Source organism: Acaromyces ingoldii, assembly GCF_003144295.1.
Source record: "Acaromyces ingoldii strain MCA 4198 unplaced genomic scaffold FA10scaffold_1, whole genome shotgun sequence".
Classification (NCBI taxonomy): domain Eukaryota; kingdom Fungi; phylum Basidiomycota; class Exobasidiomycetes; order Exobasidiales; family Cryptobasidiaceae; genus Acaromyces; species Acaromyces ingoldii.
In genome coordinates this window covers 26,738-47,008 of record NW_020290247.1, presented here as the reverse complement: position 1 = coordinate 47,008, position 20,271 = coordinate 26,738, and the positions used below count along the sequence as shown (strand labels likewise).

At 60.9% G+C, this 20,271-nt stretch overlaps 11 protein-coding genes across 11 annotated transcripts; 4 read left to right on the top strand and 7 right to left on the bottom strand.

Annotated features, from left to right (window-relative positions):
* Positions 1–50: 50 nt before the first annotated feature.
* FA10DRAFT_257089 (hypothetical protein) lies at positions 51–3,022 on the top strand (the record flags this gene model as incomplete). The annotated part of the gene is made up of 3 exons (XM_025519835.1): positions 51–621; positions 735–1,605; positions 1,876–3,022. 3 exons carry the CDS (start codon positions 51–53, stop codon positions 3,020–3,022), a joined length of 2,589 nt encoding a protein of 862 aa, XP_025379824.1.
* Positions 3,023–3,090: 68 nt separating this feature from the next.
* Positions 3,091–4,840, bottom strand: FA10DRAFT_263396 (hypothetical protein). The gene has a single exon (XM_025520206.1). It carries the CDS (start codon positions 4,793–4,795, stop codon positions 3,194–3,196), a length of 1,602 nt encoding a protein of 533 aa, XP_025379823.1. The 5' UTR covers positions 4,796–4,840; the 3' UTR covers positions 3,091–3,193.
* A 202-nt stretch (positions 4,841–5,042) lies between these two features.
* FA10DRAFT_263395 (NAD(P)-binding protein) lies at positions 5,043–6,052 on the bottom strand. Its single transcript, XM_025520205.1, has one exon. It carries the CDS (start codon positions 6,037–6,039, stop codon positions 5,101–5,103), a length of 939 nt encoding a protein of 312 aa, XP_025379822.1. The 5' UTR covers positions 6,040–6,052; the 3' UTR covers positions 5,043–5,100.
* Positions 6,053–6,358: 306 nt separating this feature from the next.
* On the bottom strand, positions 6,359–7,164 carry FA10DRAFT_270268 (hypothetical protein; the record flags this gene model as incomplete). The annotated part of the gene is made up of 2 exons (XM_025523061.1): positions 6,359–6,391; positions 6,454–7,164. 2 exons carry the CDS (start codon positions 7,162–7,164, stop codon positions 6,359–6,361), a joined length of 744 nt encoding a protein of 247 aa, XP_025379821.1.
* A 373-nt stretch (positions 7,165–7,537) lies between these two features.
* FA10DRAFT_282306 (hypothetical protein) lies at positions 7,538–8,405 on the top strand (the record flags this gene model as incomplete). Its single annotated transcript, XM_025523762.1, has 4 exons — positions 7,538–8,003; positions 8,066–8,126; positions 8,185–8,319; positions 8,375–8,405. The coding sequence occupies 4 exons, from the start codon at positions 7,538–7,540 to the stop codon at positions 8,403–8,405; spliced, it is 693 nt and encodes a 230-aa protein (XP_025379820.1).
* Positions 8,406–8,791: 386 nt separating this feature from the next.
* Positions 8,792–10,087, top strand: FA10DRAFT_226294 (hypothetical protein; the record flags this gene model as incomplete). Its single annotated transcript, XM_025518684.1, has 2 exons — positions 8,792–9,849; positions 9,913–10,087. The coding sequence occupies 2 exons, from the start codon at positions 8,792–8,794 to the stop codon at positions 10,085–10,087; spliced, it is 1,233 nt and encodes a 410-aa protein (XP_025379819.1).
* Positions 10,088–10,109: 22 nt separating this feature from the next.
* On the bottom strand, positions 10,110–10,640 carry FA10DRAFT_282304 (sortase-like acyltransferase; the record flags this gene model as incomplete). The annotated part of the gene is made up of 1 exon (XM_025523761.1): positions 10,110–10,640. One exon carries the CDS (start codon positions 10,638–10,640, stop codon positions 10,110–10,112), a length of 531 nt encoding a protein of 176 aa, XP_025379818.1.
* Positions 10,641–10,716: 76 nt separating this feature from the next.
* On the bottom strand, positions 10,717–11,979 carry FA10DRAFT_276676 (alpha/beta-hydrolase; the record flags this gene model as incomplete). The annotated part of the gene is made up of 6 exons (XM_025523333.1): positions 11,776–11,979; positions 11,562–11,717; positions 11,449–11,508; positions 11,329–11,394; positions 11,072–11,277; positions 10,717–11,020 (listed from the first exon to the last, which is right to left on the bottom strand). Exons 1-6 carry the CDS (start codon positions 11,941–11,943, stop codon positions 10,717–10,719), a joined length of 960 nt encoding a protein of 319 aa, XP_025379817.1. The 5' UTR covers positions 11,944–11,979.
* Positions 11,980–12,269: 290 nt separating this feature from the next.
* On the bottom strand, positions 12,270–14,562 carry FA10DRAFT_263391 (alpha/beta-hydrolase). Its single transcript, XM_025520204.1, has 2 exons — positions 12,996–14,562; positions 12,270–12,942 (listed from the first exon to the last, which is right to left on the bottom strand). The coding sequence occupies exons 1-2, from the start codon at positions 14,091–14,093 to the stop codon at positions 12,334–12,336; spliced, it is 1,707 nt and encodes a 568-aa protein (XP_025379816.1). The 5' UTR covers positions 14,094–14,562; the 3' UTR covers positions 12,270–12,333.
* Positions 14,563–15,712: 1,150 nt separating this feature from the next.
* FA10DRAFT_263389 (putative SOD2-superoxide dismutase precursor, mitochondrial) lies at positions 15,713–16,875 on the bottom strand. The gene is made up of 3 exons (XM_025520203.1): positions 16,729–16,875; positions 16,492–16,663; positions 15,713–16,433 (listed from the first exon to the last, which is right to left on the bottom strand). Exons 1-3 carry the CDS (start codon positions 16,849–16,851, stop codon positions 16,042–16,044), a joined length of 687 nt encoding a protein of 228 aa, XP_025379815.1. The 5' UTR covers positions 16,852–16,875; the 3' UTR covers positions 15,713–16,041.
* Positions 16,876–18,929: 2,054 nt separating this feature from the next.
* FA10DRAFT_298090 (PLC-like phosphodiesterase) lies at positions 18,930–20,118 on the top strand (the record flags this gene model as incomplete). Its single annotated transcript, XM_025524556.1, has 1 exon — positions 18,930–20,118. One exon carries the CDS (start codon positions 18,930–18,932, stop codon positions 20,091–20,093), a length of 1,164 nt encoding a protein of 387 aa, XP_025379814.1. The 3' UTR covers positions 20,094–20,118.
* Between the last annotated feature and the right edge of the window lie 153 nt (positions 20,119–20,271).

The window sequence follows — 20,271 nt, the reverse complement described above, 5'->3', positions numbered from 1 at the left end:
TGCTGACGACCATCAAGTGCTCCCACTCCCTCCCCCACTCTCGTTTAGTCATGCTCACTGGCAAGTTCGTCCCCCTCCTCGCCACGGTGCTGGCCTCGCTGAGCCTCACCTCGTCGGCTCCCACGGCGGCCGACAAGCGGCAGATCTCACTCCCCGACAGCATCATCCCCAAGCTCGGCAACCTCACTGACCCCATCGCCAACAACGCGCCCGACGGCATCATCCTCCAGCCCCCGACGCCGGCCATCGACACCAAAGAGCCGTTCCCCAAGAGCGACATCAAGCCCAAGAAGCTCGGCTACTTCTGGACGGGCTCCGAGGACCGCAAGCACAAGGACTTCCTCGCCGCCGTCTCGCTCGACGACGACACCTTTGGCACCTTTGTCGACATTGCCGAGGTGCCCACGTCGGGCAACGAGCCCCACCATGTCGGCGCCTCGGCCGACGGCAAGACCATCGTCGGTGGCGGCCTCCTCTCGCTCCTCAAGACGCAGGACACCGCCTTCTACTTTGACGTCACCGACCCGTACCGTCCCCAGTTTAAGAAGAGCAACCGTGCAGCGCTCGCCTCGATCACCGATGAGATCCGTGCCAAGCCCGACGGTGGCTTCTTTATCACCTGTGAGTGTCTGTCTCTTTCCGTCCGAGTTGTCTTCTGTCTGTCGCTCGATCTGGCGTGGCAGCTGGTGAGCTACGTGGCGTAAGGGCTCGATGCTAACACACTCACGAACCAGACATGGGAAGCGCCGCCGGCACCTCGCCCGGCCGCCTCATCGAGACCAACGCCGACAACGACATCATCGGCCAGTGGCCCGAGTCGCTCGACAACCTCAATGCTCTCTCACAGCAGTTCTCGCCCCACGGCCTCTCGATTGACTGGCAGAACAACCTCATCCTGACGAGCGACTACGTCGTGCCCCTGTCGGTGCTCAAGCCATCGACGGGCATCCAGCGCGCCAACACACTGCGCCTCTGGAACCTCAAGGACCGCTCCATCCTGTCGACGATCACCATCCCCCACGGTGGCGGTATTCAGGACGTCAAATTCATTCCCGGCAACGAGGAGGGCGCCGCCATCGCCACGGCCGTCCACCTGGGCCAGGTCTGGATCATCTACCCGCGCCGCAAGGACGCTACCACGGGCCAGCAGGGCACTGCCGAGCTCCTCTACGACCTCGGGCCCAAGGCGCGCGACACGACGGCCATCTACACGACCTTTTCCCGCGACGGCCGCTACCTCTACGGGACCATCACGACGGGCAACCACATCTTTGCCCTCGACCTCAAGGACCTCAAGAACATCAAGCGGCTCGACGACCCCGACGAGAACCAAAACTCGCAGGGCGTGCCCGTCATTGGGCCCCACTTCCTCTCGCTCTCGCCCGACGAGAAGCATCTGATCGTGACCGACTACTTTGTGCGCACGGGCGACTTTGGCATCCTCAACACGCCGGGCAACTACTTTGCCCACGTGATCGACGTCGACCAGGACGATGGCTCACTCCACTTCAACCGGACGATCGACTTTGTCAAGCCCTTCTCTGAGCGCGGCGGCTCTCGGCCCCACTCGAGCGTCATCTACGACTTTAGCGGTCCTGAGCCTCGGTGGTCTTACTAGCTCCGACCGCGATGCTTACCCTGTTTTCCTGCCGAAAATCCATCTCACTGCCCTTTCTTTTATTCTGTGTGGAGAAAATCTATGGACCGCGGCCCACGTTTTGGACCCTGCCCCGAAGGGTCCGTGCTTTCTCTCTCTCCCGCCGCCGGGCCCACCAGACAGACCAGACCGTCACACTGCGATCGGCGCCGCATCAAGATCGTCGAAGGTTCCTCCTCTAGTCGCATGATTCTGTGCATTCCTGTTCATGTCATCAGTGCCCTCTCCTTTCCTGTTATAAGCCACCGTGCAAGCCTGATCTTTTCGAATTCAATCACCCCTTTTCGCACCACCCTGACCATGAAGACTTTTTCTCTCCTTCTCCTGGCCGGCGCGGCCGCAGCGGCACCGTTCTCGCTCCCCGATGGCTTCCCCAACCCGTCGCCCTCGCAGCTCATGAAGATTCAGTCCGAGGCCGGCGGCACGCTGCCCAACACGGCGCTGCCCACGAAGCTGCCTGCAGATGCGATCCAGAGCCTCCAGGTGATTGCCGTCAACGAAATCTTTGAGACGGCCTACTTTAGCTCGCTGCTCGACAACGTCACCAACGGCGTCAGCGGCTACACCGACTTTGGGGGCCTGGACAAGGCCTACGTCGTCAAGTCGCTCAAGGCCATCCGTGCCCAGGAAGAGATCCACGCCATTGGTGCCAACGCCATTCTGGCCAGTGCTGGCGGCAAGACGATTGGACCGTGCAACTACATGTTCCCCGTCTCGGACTTCAAGAGCGCCATTGCCCTGGCCGCCACCTTTACCGACCTCGTCCTCGGCACGCTCCAGGGCGTTCAGAAGACGTTTGCCCTCGACGGCGGACAGGCCGCCAACGGTCTCGTGAGCCTCGTGGGCTCGATCATCGGCCAGGAGGGCGAGCAGGACGGCGCCTACCGCCTCATCCAGAGGAAGACGCCCTCTGCGTCGCCCTTCCTGACCGCCGCTGCCGGTCCGTTTGCCTTTAACGGCGTCAACCAGATGTTCATCGTGCCTGGCTCGTGCAAGCCATCGAGCAACGTGTCGTCGATCCACATTCCCTCGTTTGACACGCTGAAGCTGGACGCCAGCAACGCCATGCCCGAGGCCAAGAGCGTCGGTGCACTCAAGTTCGACACCTCGTACGGCAAGGTCTCGAGCTCGTCCAACCACCTGGCCTACATCAGCGGCCAGAACAAGCCCGTGGTGGTGCCGATCAAGTCTGTGCACAGCAACGGCAAGAACTCGGCCACCTTTACGGCCTCGTTCCCCTACGACAAGGGCTTCTCCCACGGCCTCACCGTCGCTGCGCTCGTCGACAACGCGGGCCCCTTTGCCGACGCGGCCGCCGTCGCCAAGTGCACCGTCGCCGGTCCTGGTCTGATTGAGATTGACTAGTCCTTGCACTCCTCACCCTACCATGAACAATATCTCACCCCTAGCCCACATCTCCCCTTTGTCTTCTGCCACCCTCTTTACAATTGCATGCAGTGTTGCGATGCATCGCTATACAATATCGCCGTCTGAGGCTTGCATCGCTAACAATATCGCCGTCTGAGGCTTGCATCGCTATACAATGTCGTCGTCTGAGGCTTGATGTTTATCATCCCGCCTGTCGTCGCTTCGGGTGTGCAGATTGTGGCTGTACATCGGCGGCAGTCCCAAGGGGTCTTCACGAGAGCTAGATGCCACTGCTTGGCTTTGGGACCTGTGCTCATGGCCCTGGTGACCTTGCTGACCAAGACCTCTGGGCATCTCGTCCAGGAAGAGGGCTCCCCGGCGTCCGGACCGGAGGGCGTTGAGAATTATGACGGCATTTTGGGCCCACCAGTCCTCTTCGCTATTTCCATACAGGACGTACCAGCTCTTGTCTTGCACGCGTGCGTCGACGGCGCCCGGGAGACGCGCGAGGACGTCGTCCTTGCTGATGGGCTCGAGGCCCTCGTCATCGGCCGCGAAGGGCGTCTGGGACCATCGCGAAAGGGCCCACGTGACACCAATCCCTTCATGCACCGTGCCTCGGTCCTCGCACATCGGGAAGAGGGCAAAGGCCAAGGCGACAGGCAGAAGGGACAGCACCACAGCGAGCACGTTGATCGCGAGCGCCTTGATTGTGAAGAGGCCAATCATAAGGCACACCCATAATATGCCGCCGATGAAGGCGCACACAATAAAGCCATCGGTGTACATTTTGAAGCTTCTTCCGAGCAGGTTTCTCCGCCAAGTTCCTTCAATGGCGCGGATTGCGGCTGCAGGTTGCTTTGACTCGATTTGGATCTGTGCCGAGCGAAAGGCAGAATTGGGACCAAAGGAGGCAAGGAAGGAGCCCAGCCGAGAAGAGCTGCTTCCTGTCGCCTGGCTTTCGAGGCTATCGTTGATGAGATCTTGGAGCAGGTCCAGATCCCATCCGAATGCCGACTCTGGACAGACGAGATACCGGCTCGTGCTTGTGTCTGCCTGGACAAATTGAGCCACGGCATCGACTGCTGTCTGGCGGTTGGACTGGCTCGGCCAGGGAAACTTGCTCGTTGCAGGCAAAGCATCGGCTGCATCAAGGGGACGCTCGACTTGCGACGGCGACTCGGATAGTGGCTTCCACGGCGGGGCGAGACACCTCTTCCTTCGGATGTTCCACTTGCTGACTGAGCTGGCGTCTGCGGTGGTGACGTGCACTCGGCCTCGCGCCGTCCGTTCGACGACGCCGAGTGGCTCGCCCTGTGCGAGACTGCTCCACCCGCCCGTCAGGTCGCCGAGATACTTATCTTGAGCTTTTGAACGTTCAGTGGACAGCCTGCCTCCTCTAAGGCAGGGGGTATCATCTGCGAGTGCATACAGGCACCTCTGCGAGGCGTGTAGTGGAGGCAACGCAACGCGCAGCACAGCCTCGGCTTGTTCATAAGGTCCTGGCGAGCGCGAAGCGTAGAAAATTATGGCGAGGAAGAATTGAGGCGGACGCTTCTTGACAAGCTCGTCCTCGATATGCGAGACTGCGTCCAGGTCAGCAGAAGGCTCCCAGGCGCCAGAATCAGTCAGCAACCCACGCAGCGTTTCTGGGCTCCATGACCCATCGGAGCAGTCGAGCAGGGCATAGGCGGAGTGCGGAGCGCGCGAGATCGCTGGCACGTCGTCCTCTTGGGGCACGCGGCGGTAGGTGGACGCACGCCCGGGCATTCTCTTGAGCCACCACCAAGGCAAGAGAACCACCACCAAGGCAAGAGAACCACCACCAAGGCAAGAGAACCACCACCAAGGCAAGGAAACAACCACCAAGGCACGAGAGAAAAGGTGGAGATGTACTTGAGCTAAGAAACACGCCAGCCAGCCGAGCATCGGCGCCGATCAGGCTAGCTCCCACTTCCGACCTCGGACCACGTGTTCGTGCATCTCCGTGGGTCGCGGTGTTTCGTGCAGCGAAGCAGGCAGCAGGCTCTATTGCATTGTTCAGAGAGGAGGTGGTGGTAAGGCTACAGATATAGTCATGTCTGCTTCGAGCGCATCTTGCCAAAGATGTCCTCAAAGGACTGCGGCGAGCGGCCCTTGCTCGACAAAAGCTCCTCGAGCGGCGACTCCTGGATGTGGCAGAGGCCGTCCGGCAGGCTTGGGTAGGTGCTCACCCACCACTCCAGCATCGCCCGGTCCATGCCACGGGTCTGGACGTAGTGCTGCACGTACTCGTCTGGCGGGGTGGTCTTGAGGGAGCATCCCAGGGTGGCGGCAATATGGCCAAGGGGCAGCGCGCGCTGCTGCGAGAGGAATACAGTCTCTTCACGGAACCGATCGGCGGCCTCGGTCAGGACCAGAGCCGTCGCAAGGCCGAGATCGGCGATGCTCGTCCAGGAGATGGGGCCGTCGCCGGCGACAACGACATCCTTGCGTTCGTCGTCGTCGTCGTCGCCGCCGCGGTAGTGTCCCACGTACAGAGGCCAGCTCTCGCTGTAGAGGCCCTCGCGCACGATTGTGTAGCTGCGGAGCTTGCCCTGGCTGTGCAGGTCCCGCAGATAGCTCTCGGTGCGAAAGTGGGCGCGCATGACCCCGGCCTGCGAGCCGTCCTTGAAGGCCAACGAGGTGTAGACGATGCGGTCGACGCCGGCTGCGACGGCGGCATCGATGGCCGAGAAGTGCCGGCCCTCACGGCCGTTTCCGAGGGGAGCGTCGTTGAAGTCGAGCTCGATCTCGGGCGTGGACACGAGAAAGAGTGTGTCGCCCCTGCCGAGCGCCTGGCCAAAGGCTGGCCCGTCCTGGTAGCGCGCGTGGTGAACCTTGAGGCCGCGCTCGACGAGCTTCTGCACCCTGGGAGACTCTGGCGGGGAGCTCGTCAGCACCTTGAGCTGGTCTGCAGGTACGAGGCCATAGTCCAGCAGGGCGTCGAGAACGGCGCCGCCGATCTTGCCGGTCGCTGCGGTCAAGGCCAGCATGGTAGTGGTGGGCGTTGGAGCGCAGAACTTCTAGGCGCGTATTTAAACTCCACTTCCCAGTAAGCAGCCGTAAGCAGGCATTTCGGATCGCGGCCGTAAGGCAGGCATTTCACGAACGGCCGGCACTTCAGCAAACGATTGTAGGCAGACTTCTCAGTAGTCGGACACTCTAGTAAATGACCATAGGCAGGTTTTCAATGAAGGACCGCGGACAGAGATATCAAAAGGCGACCGCGGACAGGCACTCAGTAACAACCGTAAGCAGCAGCAAGACCGCGCCAGGCATAGATTCACAACGCCGGCCCATGTACAAAAGAACCTAATCATCGTGTCGGGGCAGCGCAAAGACGGGCTGTCGCGAGGTGCAGGTCAGTAAAGAGAAGCAGCAGCAAAGGAGCCTGCCAGATCACTCACAACCTTGATGCCCTCCTCCTGGTTGAGCACGGCCAGCGCCGTGTACCACAGCACGATGCCGACGACGATGAACAGGGCCCCGCATCCCTTTTGCAGCTCCAGCATCGGATAGTGGATGTAGTTGGCGCCGTTGAGGATGAGCGAGACGACGATGAGGAGCGCACCGCCGGCGACGGGCACGGCGGTCTTGAACGAGGCCAAGAAGATGAAAAAGACGGGAATCATGGCGCAGAAGAAGAAGAGCGAGAGGGCCTTGAGGAGGTCCAGCATGCCCTCCTGGACCGACGCAGCATTGCCGATGTAGGCAGCCTGGATCCCCGTCCAGGGCAAAAAGGCCAGAGACAGCCCACCGAGGAGGCCGCCGAGGACAGACGCAAAGGTGGCGATGTACGTGTTGCCCTCGGCATAGGCAAACATGGCCGCGACAAAGTTGCCGATGAGGCCGAGGGGCAGGCCAATGGCGAGGACGATGTTGAGCTGGGTGAAGTTGCGCAGGCCGAGCAGGACGGGCGCAATGAGCATGATGGTCGCCCCAATCGAGATGGCCAGCAGCGGAAAGGGGTTGCCGATCCGGCGGTGGTAGACGGGCGCGTGGTTCGTGTGGACCTTTGTGAGCCGGTGGCCGTTGGAGAATGTGTGCTCGAGCTGGTTGGGGTCTGGCCGGAGGCCAAACTGCTCCAGCAGGCTGGGCTTGGTGTACGGTTTCGACATGGTTGAGCAGTGCTTTGCGAGGGCGCGACTGGACCGTCCCCCCATGCCTGAGCCCGTCTTTAAATGCTGCGCCAAAGATCTATCGCGTCTGACACCTCGGGCGCACGGACAACGCCCGGATAAGCCACGGATAAGCCATCCAACCTCGCCCGGATAAGCCATCCATCCCCGGGACGTTTGCCAACATCCACGATAAGGGATGTTTGACAGCATTCACGGCAAGGAAGGGCCACACAACGACCGGAGAGAGGCCGGATAAGCTCGGACGAGATAAGCACCCCCTCGGGCACGGGAACATGGCCCCGGCCTTCTTAAGCGGCTGCTTTCCACGTCGGCTGCACCGCGAAAACAGCCCCACCCTGTCACACACAGCATGTCCACCCCCGACGACACAATCAAAGGCGGCGAGAGCGACAGCCAGGTGCACCACGACGACCTCATCGCCGTCGCAGCGTCGCACCGCAAGATTGCCAACCCGCTGCCGTCGGGCGCATACGGCTTCGCCACGACGTTGCTCCTCTTTTCGCTCTACACGCTCCACGTGGCCGAGATCGAGCTGTCGCATGGCCTTCTCACCATGTCGCTAACTTTCGGCGGCCTGGCTCAATTCTTTGCCGGCCTGTGGGAGTTTGCGAGCGGCAACACCTTTGGCGGCACGCTCTTTGTGTGCTACTCGGCCTTTTGGTGGGGCTACAGCATCATCCTCATTCCCTTCTTCGGCCTCACGGGCACCTACGACGGCCAGCCCAACGTCTACTCGCCCCAGGGCATGGGTGCTGCCGAGGCCAGCGAGGCCATCGGTCTCTTTCTGTGGATCTGGTTTGGCATCACAACGCTGTGTGAGTAGAAGTGTGCAGAGCCGGGCCATGTGCGAGAAGCACTGACGATGCTGCCTGAGCAGTTCTCCTCTCGTCGTTCCGAAGCAGCGGTGCTACTGTCGTCTTTCTCGTTCTGCTTGATCTGTGAGTAGTGAGCCCCCCCTTTTCTGGCTCTGCATTCACAGCTGACAAGACGGAACAGGACCCTGGCCATGCTCGCCGCCTACGGCTACACGGGCCACGCGGGCCTGGAGCGGGCGGGAGGCGCGCTCGGCGTGGCGGCTGCCTTTGTCCTCTACTACGTGGGCACGGCTGCCTTCCTGACAAAGAACACGAGGTGCGTCGCCCTGCCATTGTCGCAGTCACATCACTGGATACTGACAGTCCTACAGCTACTTTACGCTTCCCGTTGGAAAACTGTAATTAGATGAACCCTTGCCAGACGTGTTCCCTCCTTTCAAACTTGCTCTTTTTCTTCTTCTCTCAGCTCTTGCCCTCGCTGGTGCTAGCGCAGGATTTGACCGTCATGCATACACATCGACGCGGGGCATGGTCATGCCCCGGCTCAGCCTCCACTTGTTCGGTGTGACCGGTGTGACCACCATCGCCCGATCGCCGCGTGAGAGAGCGTTTCCCTCGACGAAAACACTAGCCCGGCACTCGGATCTCGGGACTAAGTCCTTACGCAAGCAGCTTCTCCATCGTGATTTCCCTCCGCTCGTGAATCCGCGCAGACTGCGATGGCATAAAAGCCCCGGTACTCTGCCGTACAAGGATTGAGAAGCTCGCGAGATCCAAGCACAATCACCATGGAGTACGACCTGGTCCTGTTTGGCGCCACGGGCTACACGGGCCAGCTGTGTGCAAAGTACCTCGCGGCCACGTACAGCAGCAAGAAGACCGACGGCGAGGTGCGGTGGGCCATCGCCGGGCGCTCCCGCCCGCGTCTCGAGGCGATGCGCGCTGCACTGAGCCTCTCGTGCGATGTGCTCGTCGCCGACACGGGCGACCGCGACTCGATCGACGCCATGGCGCGCCAGGCCCGGTGCGTGGCCAACCTGGTGGGACCCTACCTGCGCCTGGGCGGCGAGGTCGTCGTCGAGGCCTGCGTGCGCAACGGCACGTGCTACGTGGACCTCACCGGCGAGACGGCCTTCTATGCGACGCTCGTGGACAAGTACCACGAGGCGGCGCAGCGCACGGGGGCCATCATTGTGCCCTCGGCCGGCTTCGACTCTGTGCCGGGCGAGCTGACGGCCTACCTGGCGGCGCGCGCCCTCCAGCGCAGCGACCCAGACGACGAGATCGTCGATGCCTACGCGGGCATCAGCACTTTCGGCTGGTTCTCCTCGGGCACGCTCGAGAGCATCCTCGTCATGGCCAGCGAGGGCCGTGGCGACATGGTGCGCAGCAACCGGCCCGACTGGCTGAGCCCCGTGCGTGGAGGCCCCAGGCAGCAGAACAAGTTCGAACTCGCGCGGTACCACAGTGCCTTTGCGCGCTACGGTGCCTGGCTCTTCTTTGCGCCCCACAACACCCGCGTCGCCTACCGGGCCTGGGGCCTGGCCCGCACCGCTGCTGCCGACGCGCCCGTGCGCTACTCGGATGCGTACCAGTACCAGGAGGCCATCGTGACGCCGCTCTGGCTGCTGACCGTGGTGACGAGCATCGTCGTCAAGCTCTTTACCCAGTCCCTCGTCCTGTTCCCGCTCCTGCGCGCGGGCCTGAGTGCCGTGCTGCCGCGCAACGGCGGCCCGCCCGATATCATCAACACGCGCCTCGGCTTCATGGACGTGCGCACCGTCGTCACAACACAAAAGGGCCGCACGGCCGTGTGCCGGCTGTACTCGCGGGGCGACCCAGGCTAGTGGGTAACTGGAGCTTGCATCAAAGGAAATGCCAATGAAGAACTAACAAGCATGGAGAGCAGCTACGTTACATCACGCATGCTCATCGAGACGGGCCTGAGCATCGCACAGACGCCGCGCGACCAGCTGACGCCCCTGGCTCGTCGCGGCGGTGTCTTTCCCTCCAGCCTCGCTGCGGGCGAGGTCCTGGCGCAGCGGCTGCGATCCAACGCGCACTTCGACGTGTCCCTGACCTGACCTGACCTGACCTGACCTTGGGTCAAGCGCCAGAACGCGGCGTGCTGCTCCCCTCGCCCAGCGCGCGCTGCATGAGGACCGTGTCGAGCCAGCGCCCAAACTTCCAGCCGACGTTGGCAAAGGTGCCGACGTGCGCAAAGCCGTTGGCGGCGTGGAGCCGGATCGAGGCCGCGTTGCTCGAGTCGCCAATCACGGCCAGCGCCTGGCGGAACCCGCGCGCCACCGTCTCGTCGATCAGCGCCGCCAGCAGCCGCGTTCCGATGCCGCGCCCCCGGTGCTGGGCATCGACGTAGATGCTCACCTCCACCGTGGCGCCATACGCTGGTCGGGGACGGTGGGGGCCGGCGTAGGCGTAGGCCACGACGGCGCCGTCCACCTCGGCGACGAGGCAGGGGTAGTCCTGCGAACGGAGGCTTGCGAAGCGCGCCGCCACGTCCTCGAGCGACGGTGGCTCGACGTCAAAGGTGGCCGTTCCGTGCAGCACCGCGAGCCGGTAGATGGCCGTGATGCTGGCGTAGTCGCCGTCGCGGCAGGGACGCACCGCGAGGCTCATCGTCGTGTGCGGGAGCAAAAGTTCTTGTCCTGTATATTTCCACGTGGTAATTCTACAGTACATTTCGAGTCACAGATCACACGGGCACGGTCCGCTTGAGGAAGTCGAGGTGCACGGCCACGCCCTGTTCGGCGCAGTTTGTGTCCAGGCCTGGCTGGTAGACGCTAAAGTGATTCGACTGGCGGTCGCCCAGCCCCTGGTACTCTCCCCTGGGCGCACGCTTTGCCGCACGTGCCGCGGTCCACGGCGGACACAGCTCGTCCTTGCCCTTGATGGGCGTGAAGAGGATGGGGGCGGTGACCTTTGATGCACTGAGCCAGACTTCCGAGTTCAGCAGCTGGAGCAGGTTGCGGGCCTGCGCGTGGTTCGAATGTGGGAAGCTGGGTATTGGCCGTCAGCGAGGAGCATCTAAGAAAAGCGGCCGGACTCACTAGGCGCCCCCACTGACGCGCCAAAAGCCCTGGGGAACCTTGCCGGTGATCAGCACACCTCTGCTGAACTTCCTCTTGGCGCCCGTCTCTGGATCGCAATGCTGAGTGAAGCGACAGATGATGGGCTTGGTGCCGAGGAGTGAGCCTGCGCCGTCGATCAGCGCAACGACCGAGTACGCCATTGCCCAGGGCGTGAGCGCGCGCAGCTGGAGTCTGTGTCAGCTCGAAGTGAGTTGCAGGACCATCGGCCACCTCACCAGCGTGGCGTAGCCGCTCGTGTAGGGATTGAGACAGATGACGGCTGCGTAGGAGGACGGCGGGTCCTGTGAGGGCCAGTCAGTGCGTGCTCGTACTCAAAGACACGGTGTGCGATTCACCTTGGCAGCAACGGCGAGGCAATGGCCCGCGCCCAAGGAGGATCCCCAAAGGACGATTCGCTAGAAGGATATCAGTCGAATGCCCAACGACGGCTTCTGGGTACTGCACGCACCTTGCTGTCCACGTCGGGCTGTTGCCGGGCCCACCGGACCACGCTGCGAATGTCGTCCTGCTGTTCTTTGAACGAGACCCTGTGCTTGGTGCCTTGCGACTCGCCCCAGCCCCGGTAGTCGAACAGCAGTGTCTCGTAGCCTGCCGATGCAAATGCCTTGCTCCTCGTGTCAGCCATGCTTTCGAAAAGTGCCCCCCTCCAAGACAACACCCACCTCGGCATAGACCTGGATGCCATAGTCCTTTGTGCACGTGACTCCGTGGGCGAGGATGACCAGTGGAGATGGTGTGGCCGGCCTCGGCTCCGGCGAGATGCGCACGCCTGCGAGCTGCACCCCGGCTTCGGGGCTGGGGATCTGAACAGATTGGTGTGTCGAGCTCATGGCAACCGATGTTTCGATGGTGGACAGTGCTATGGGTCCCACTTGCTATGCCGTGGGCGCGAGCCTAGCACTAAAATCTGGAAGGGCAAGAAGCCGGGTCCGGGCCGGGGCCCTGGCTGTCCGGCTATTTTTTGGCCCGGGGTATAATTTGCGGCCCTGACAGCTCCCCTCCTTTCTCCGGCGCTCATGGGCCCACTCGGCCGACTGCATCGGAGATGAAGCGGGCTCCTGGACTGGCCGAGGAGCGGCATATACTATTGTTCGAGGCATGGGCACACACCAGGCGTGCTCTTAGATACAGTGGACGATGAGACTAGAGAGGAAGGAGCGCCGCTAAGTACCGAGCGAGAACGAGCAGTGGACGATGAGACTAGAAAGGAAGGAGCGCCGCTAAGTACCGAGCTCGCTCTCGCTCTCGTTCTCGTGCTCGTTCTCGTGCTCGCCCTGCGGGCCATATTCGCTCGGTACTTCAGGCTCTCTCGGCCCGCCATGCGCGCTTGGCAGTCCATGCTCGGTCGGCAGTCCGTGCTCGGTAGGCAGTCCGTGCTCGCTAAAGAGTGCATTCTGGAGGCCGTTTTCGTTTGTGGACTCATGCCCGTGCCCCGCACCTCCCTGGAGCATCTTGATCGCAAACTGTGCGCTATCTTCCTGTACTTGCGAATCGAACCCGTAGGCGACGTGAGTTGCAATCACGATGCCGCCGCCGCAGATGCTGTCGCCAGGGAGACAAATGTCCAGCGTCTTTTTCACCCACTGCTCTGGGATTCCTGGGCGGCCCATCCTTTTCTCTACGCCATCGGTGTCCCTCGTGCCCGGGACAGCGTTGCAGGACAAGCTCGCTGTTTTCCGGGGATCGCCGTGGAGGATGACAGCCTTTACGGCGTCAAATGCGGCGCCATCAGTGAGCTCTAACAGGGCGTCGACGACGGCGGCAGCGCCCTGGCTGTACCCCTCCAGGACGTAGCACGACTCGGTATCGGCGGTGATGTGTTTGATGATCTTTTGCAAAGCGTTTCAGCTTCTAGTCTCGTGGCGTATGAGGCTTGACTCACATCTTGCGTGCCCGCACTCGAGTCTTGGAAGATGCCGGCATCGTACTTGACGTCGTACACCTTTCCGCCCCCGACCTTGCCGAGAATCTGCTCGTTTGCCGCGCGAAAAGTCATCGTAGGGCCCTGGCGTTCGAAGGTGCCACGAACGTCCATGAGCGTGTACGAGGAGCAGGGCTCCGAGCCGCCTCCCGAGCCGCCCTTATAGCCGCCCTTGTGGCCGCCGCCGCCGTAGCTGCCCCTGTTGGAGCCCTTGCCGTGGTCACCCTTGCCGTAGCCACCCTTGCCGTAGCCACCCTTGCCGTAGCCACCCTTGCCGTAGCCACCCTTGCCGTAGCCACCCTTGCCGAAGTTGCCGAGGCTGACACCACCTCCTCCGAAACCAGGACCAGGGCCGCCGAGACCAGGACCAGGGCCACCGAGACCAAAACCGAAAGGCTTGCCGAACCTGTTGCCGCCGCCGCCGCCGCCGCCGAGGCTGTTCAAGCCAGCACCGAGAGCGTGACCAGCACCGGGATCGTGACCACCAGCACCGTAGTTGCTGCCAAGGTTGTTCATGAAATCACCGCGGGTAGGCGAGCGTCTTTTGAGACCGCCATGCGTAGGTCGGCTCCTGGGAGAGCTGGGGTTGTGACCGAGCGCGCTGGCTTCGCTGATGGCAATGAGGGCGCAGAGAAGCAGTTTAATCATGGTTGGGAAAGTGGCTTGTGAGGAGGGACTCGACAGTGACAATGCCCTTCTTATATGCACCATGGCTCGCATCGTGGAGCGCCTCCGTCTCGATGTGCCACCGTGCCACACACCCGTCGAGGGCCCCTCGCACGGTGGGACACCCCATCGCAAGGCTTTCCCACGGTGGACCACCCTCGCCGTGGGCCGCACTTCTGGTTCCACCGTACACCGCCTTCGCCACCGGCAGCCCTCTTCGGGGAACCGCAGGACGGCATCGTGGGCCATTCGCCGACGTGGGACGGGGTCGAACCTTTGCAATCCGCCGCCGTGGGACGGGGTCAACCCTTTGCAATCTTCCCACGCTGTCCGGCGGCCTCGTCGTTGACGCTGGGGGAGAGCCCTACTTTGTCCCGCGGAGGGTGGTGCCATCGTCCGCGGAACGTCTTTCGCCTACGGAGCGTCCCCCTATCATGTCAAGCGCCCGCAACTCCGCAGCCATTTTACCTAATCTGGACGGGATGCTGTCATAGCCAAGATGGAAATCGATAAAAATATCGCGTTTGCGTGTCCGATGTCACGACGGAGCAGGCGGCTCCCCTCTCAGCGTGCGCGCGCTCTCTCGGCAGCTGTGTCATTGCGTGGGCCTGCCACGGTGCAGCGAGCTGCTGCCCGGCAATTGCTCACTCCGCTGCCCTGTACTGGTCCCCGCGAGTGCTTTGGCATTCTCGAGCTCCGACAAGGCACGCCGCGAGACGCGTCTCTGGCCAAGGTGCGCGTTCTTTTTCTTTTTTTCTTTCAATCACCTACGACGACAACGACGACGCCCCTCTCGCTTCCCCTCTCTCTTCATCTCAAACGACCGCGGCTCCTTCTGCGTCTCTTTGCTCTTCTCTCTCTTTCGCTCGTGTCTGCGCTGCTGTCGTGGATGGCCCCCGTGTCTCGGACACGCCATGGTCGTCCCTCCCACTTCGATCCGGCGGGAAACGGAGCCTCGGAAACAGCAGGGAGCCTCGCCCGTCGGTCCCGCAGTCCGAGCTGCTGGGACGACGACGGTGTGTGGCTCCCTGTGCGCCCCCGCACCCCTTGGCGTCCATCATCTAGTACCCCGGACGATCCTAACCCTAAGTTTCTGCACCTTCTTCTCCGTCTGGAAAGCGGAGACTGCCCCCCGGCCATCGGCCAGGGGACAGCAGTGGCCATAGACGAGCAGCGCGGGAGCAGACGGGAGTGCTATGTCGTGTGTTGGCTTCCTGGGGCGCCAGTCTAGGGTCGGGACTGAAGGAGAGCGCCTTGAAAGTGAAGCCAGGCAGTGACTGCTTCAGCATGCCTTGTCGACAGGGCATTGGAGCCGTTGCGCATCAGTCGGCAGAGGGGGACCGTCCCGGTCGGCATCCGCCGGCGTGCCGTGCATGACCCCAGCGATGTGCTCCTCCTCTTTCTCTGGTGATCTCCGTCTGCTTAGTCACTGTCGACCGCGGTAAACAGGGGCGTGGTGCTGAGAGAGCCCAGCGTCGCTGCCTGGCTGGTCTTTTTCCTCTCCTTTCATTCGCTGCTCTTGGCTGCGCTCTCAAGCCGTCCTGTCATCTCCTCCCCTCTCCCCGCTGCTGTTCTCCCAGCAAGCGCGGGTGGGGCCACCCGCCTCGCAGCTCTGCAGGCCTTCCTCTATACGCCATCTACACACACAAGTATAGATCCACCCATCGTCCACCTCACACCTTGCTCGGTCTCTACTAGCCGCTCTTCGGAGCTAAAGTCAAGACAGCCACACGAGCCGACGACGGTGTCTGACGCGGGGCTTTCCGTCAGCAGTGCGAGCGCGCGCAAGAGAGAGAGAGAACAAAGCAGCTGGGAAGGCAGACGTGTCGTTCAGATGACCCACTTCCTCATCGAGAGGGGACGAGAGGTGCGAGCCGATGTACCCAAGCAGAGGGGGCAGGCGCGGCATCGACTGGGGACGCATGCATGGCAGTGAGTGCACGCCGACGAGTCCAGGACACTCTGCAGGCTTGGAGCAGGTACGCAGTCCCAGCGAGGCTCGAGCAGCGTGGTCTTTACCTCTACCTTTCGCCCGTCTCGTCAAGAGCAGGCGATGGGAGAGCGGTGCTTGGCACGGTCGCACAGACCTTCCACGTTAGAGCTACGGCTCGATTGGCTCGCCTTGCGGGGGGCGCTCTCCCCTCCTCTTCTGCCTGCGATCTTTTCTGAACTTTGTCGACGTTGCACTCGCCATCCTCACTTCGATGCCCTGCCCTTGCCCTTGCGCATTCAATTTTTCCTCTCTTTTCATCTCACACCACTCGACCCTCGCCGAGGGACGTGGTTCAATGGCCATTCCATCATCGCTCTACCTTCTGCCACGCAATACATGTAAACAAGCCTACTGCGACTGCGCCTGCTTGAGGCGCTCGTCGGCCGTCTTGAAGTTGATGACGTTCCAGATCGCCTTGAAGTAGTCGGCCTTTACGTTTTGGTACTGGAGGTAGAAGGCGTGCTCCCAGGCATCGACGCCGATGAGGGGCACGTGCGACAGGAGCGGGTCCTGGTTGGCCGTCGTGACAATGTCGAGCTTGCCGTTGGTGGGGTTGTAGCCGAGCCAGCCCCAGCCGCTGCCCTGGATGGCGGCAATCTGGCCGTTGAACTTGGCCTTGAGGTTGTCGAGGCTGCCAAAGTCGCGCTCGATGGCCTCCTTGAGCGGGCCTGCGTGCAGCTCGCCGCCGCCGGCCTTTTGCGGCGCCAGGTTCTGCCAGAAGAGCGAGTGGTTGATGTGGCCTGTAGAATTGCATAGGTCAGCAAGCAGCAGGCCAAAGCGAGAGACTATGGCACCCACCACCGCCGTTGAAGTTCAGGGCCTTCTGCACGGCAAGCGCCTTCTTGACGTCGTTCTTGGCCACAGCCTCCTGCAGCTGCTCCTCGGCGGTGTTGAGGCCGTTGACGTACGTCTGGTGGTGCTTCTGGTGGTGCAGCTCCATGATCTGGCCAGAGATGGACGGCTCGAGGGCCTGGCAACGTGCGTGTCAGAGTCATGCAGCAGAGGGAAGGAGCGGCAGGGAGCGAGTGCACTCACGCCAAAGTCGTAGGGCAGGTCCGGGAGCGTGTGCTTGGCGCGCACGGAGCCTGCGGCGGTGCGGAGGCCAGCAGAGGCGAGCGCAGGCTGCGCCGTGCGGGTGAGGGCGGTCCGGATCATCATGCTTGCTTGCTTGCTTGCTTGCTTGCTATTGGTCTTCGTGAAAGATCGTTGTGAATGGAGGAAGATGCAGGTGGAGGGCCGACATCATCGGCTATAGAATTCGAGTTTTTTCACGTGACCGCAGCGTCGCGATGGAGCATCACACGTCGGTGTTCTGCGTGCGGTGTTGTGCGCTTTGGTCAAGTCGCCTTCTTCTTCAGCCAGCCCTTTGAAGAATTTACACCCACGCCATGGAGCTTGTACCCCCCCTTTCACTCGCTGCATGCCTGCACCCTCAGGGCAGTCAGCCCGTCAAGACGCAGCTTAGCTCAACGTTCGATTGCTGCTGTCGTGGTTGTTGCCAATGTGGTTGTGGCAGCATTGGCGTCGAATGTCTGTTTCTCCAGTCAGATGCAACGGCGCCTTCCGCTACGGCTTGAAGCAGAAAGTAGCCTTGCTTCTGCTGACCCTGTCCCGGGCCCTGTCAAGAATGGGCATGACTCGCGTGCGGACGGATACACAACGCGCAGGGTTGAGCAGCCAGGGAGAGACACTTGTCGCATGACGGCCAGACAGGATCGAGGTTCTGGCGATGCAGATCGGTTGGCAGCGGCACATAGCCAAAGACGACCTCAGGGCCTCGGGAATGTCTTCATTCCTACAATCATGTGGCAGCAGCTGCGCCTTCACCTTGTAACTTTATTCCATCCAAGTCAAAGTCAACATCAAGGCAAAGCCAATCCGCAATTTTCATCACTTAAATGACGACGCCTTCCTCCGTTCTCCCACTCGGCGTCGTGCTGGTACTCTCCTTGCAGTCCGTCGTACACCCGCACGCTAGGGAGCAACGGCAAGAAATGAGCAGCGCCATGGGCGATGAGACAGCCAGGCTTGAGACGGATTTCGGCACGAAGAAGTTCCGGGAGACCAGCATCAGCCATGCCCACCCTCGACCACTTCTGGGTGGACGAAATCCGAGTAGCGACCAACAAGACCTTCTCCAGCGCCAATGGTGACAGCAGCGCATGTGATACGCAGATGCGACGAGTAGTTCGGGCTTCAATCGTTTGCCTCACGATCGCCTCGCACGACTCGTCAGCGAGCTCCATGCAGCAGTCCGTCGCGTCACCGTTCTCCAAGATCCATTCGCGCGCCTTGGTACGCCGAAGATCTCAGAAGAAAGATTTGACTTATGGCAAGATTCAGTGTCCCATCCGATCTGCCGAGCACAGTGTCTAGGAGGGACGAAGGGTATTCAGAATACTGGAAGCCTTCTAGGCAGGACGTGGGTCCTCTGGGAAGCAAGGACTCCTGGGTAGATAGAGTACGGGACGTCTCGATTCCAGATACTTCTTCCCACGCCCAGACGAGTGGGAAGGTGCGCCTTCTAACTCTGCCATGCCTACCTTTTCAAGGTAAAGTAATTCGCCTCTTTTCTATGCCGGGTATCCCGGCACAGTAAAGCAAAGACTCCATGAATCTAGACTTTGTGCATCGACAAAGCTCAGCAAGCCCCCGGGGGGCGAAGAGATTCACCGCAGACTGCTCCCTTAGCCTAAGCGTCACGAGTCGCATGTGTCCCTGTTCAGAGATAGCGGCACAAAGCCAGTGCAAACTTCCCTTTGGTCCAGCCGCTCGGTCGTGGATGTTTCCGCTCGCTGTAGGAGAGATCAGCTCTTGTCTTCAGAATTGACCTTTTCGAACGTACTCTACGTGAAGAGCCCCACACGACGGTGGGTCTATTGAGCCAGGCCATTTGTCCGCTTGTTTCCCCAGAGAAGGTGACACGGGCCGCGCCCTCCCCGATGCGACGGACTTTGAACCTAAAAGCAAATCGGACCGATAGGAAGCCTAGAATCCTGGTGTCGTCCCTAAAAGCGGGAACCCACGTACTGTACGATTTGACTTTCCCCGCATGAATATCGGGAAGGTGGACGGTGTCTGCTCACTGTGGGGCGTAGCATCGGACGCGCTGCCTTGCAAGGCGCCACGGCTGCAGCATGCCTGTCTATAAATACACGCTTTATGTCATAAAAGCAACGGCGCCCGTTCAGAGACACACTCAGCCTAGAGGAAGACGCTTCACAAGCAACTCAACAATGTCACCTCCTCACGCGGCAAAATGGATGCAGACGCACCGCGCACAGTTCGGTAAACGCCCGCTCAGTGGTCTCACCCTCCCTGGATCGCACGATGCGGGCACGTATCAAATTAAGTTTGGCACAAGTGCTGCCTTGGAGTCCCATGTCATCACCCAGGAAAGATCGATCTATGATCAGCTTGGCTTGGGTGTTCGTAGGTTCGACATCAGACCCACGCTCGCTTCCGAAAATGACGAGACAAAACCTTCTTGGAATTCTGGACATTACAGCAACACCACGATCGGTTGGCAAGGCGCTAGCTGCACTCCCATCGATGACATCGTTGTCGACGTCAACAATTTCACCAGCGAGAATGCCGAATTGATCGTCTTGGATGTGTCGCATGTCCAGGCATTCCAAATTCACACCGTGATAACAGACCAACGAGGTGCCAGTGAAGCCGATTGGCTTGATCTGATGGAGAGGCTGTCCAAAATCGAGAGGCTCTTCACGATGGACCCACCGGAACGCAACAAGAAGGCCCTTCAGACCTATGACGTCGATACCTTCATCGGAAACAACAAGGCTGCAGTAATTGTTTTGGTGGAGGACTGCCCTTACCCAGATCAGCTATTTGCACATCGCTTGTGGCCCAAAACAATGTCCAACGGCCAGGAATTTCTCGACTCGTCGGGCACATCGATTAACCGTCCACAGGACACAGAGGATGCTATTTTCGCGACGTTGAAGACACCGCTCGAAAGTATCTTTGGAAACTCTAGCTCCGCCCTGAGCATTGCTCAAAAACTTCAAGAGGAGAAATTCCCCGATGTGCTCCAAAAGGCGATCGACGGTCTGCCTGCAAACCTTGCCACCGATAGGATCATCAATGCTGATCTCCTGACGTTCTGCATTGCGATCATGTACCTCAAGCTCAACATCGCCCAAGGCTTGGATGGCAACAAGATTGTCGTCTATGGCGGTGCCCTGATCACTGATGCAAAGGTGCATGACCGAATTCAGCAGGCGATCGACAAGGGCACGTCGTTCGAGGTGTCAAACGACAATCTCGGCACCGATCCCTGGCCAGGCCTGAAGAAGTCCTGCGGCGTGTATTACAAACAAAACGGGCAGATCAAAGGCCGATGGGCACCTGAATTCTCTGCCCTTCTTTTTAGCTAGCCCTTCCCTGATCGAGGTCGTGTCTATGGACACTGTTGCGCCACTTCTTCCGCCCTTCTTTGTATTTAGTCTAAGGCACGTGCCTCAACTTTTGGTCGCCTGCCATTCTTATCACTGTGTGTGGAGGCAGAACAGCGCGTGTGACTGCCTCCATCCTCTGCGCTTCACCAAGATGCTG

What these genes read in the sequence shown, in the direction of transcription:
- FA10DRAFT_263395 (XM_025520205.1), bottom strand. Translation starts at nt 6,039, where the DNA reads ATGCTGGCCTTGACCGCAGCGACCGGCAAGATCGGCGGCGCCGTTCTC.
- FA10DRAFT_263389 (XM_025520203.1), bottom strand. Translation starts at nt 16,851, where the DNA reads ATGATGATCCGGACCGCCCTCACCCGCACGGCGCAGCCTGCGCTCGCC. An exon ending in ACCTGCCCTACGACTTTGGC is followed by an intron (nt 16,664 to 16,728) that starts GTGAGTGCACTC and finishes GCACGTTGCCAG; the next exon opens with GCCCTCGAGCCGTCCATCTC. An exon ending in CCTGAACTTCAACGGCGGTG is followed by an intron (nt 16,434 to 16,491) that starts GTGGGTGCCATA and finishes GCAATTCTACAG; the next exon opens with GCCACATCAACCACTCGCTC.
- FA10DRAFT_263396 (XM_025520206.1), bottom strand. Translation starts at nt 4,795, where the DNA reads ATGCCCGGGCGTGCGTCCACCTACCGCCGCGTGCCCCAAGAGGACGAC.
- FA10DRAFT_263391 (XM_025520204.1), bottom strand. Translation starts at nt 14,093, where the DNA reads ATGGCACCACCCTCCGCGGGACAAAGTAGGGCTCTCCCCCAGCGTCAA. An exon ending in CGAGTGCGGGCACGCAAGAT is followed by an intron (nt 12,943 to 12,995) that starts GTGAGTCAAGCC and finishes GCTTTGCAAAAG; the next exon opens with ATCATCAAACACATCACCGC.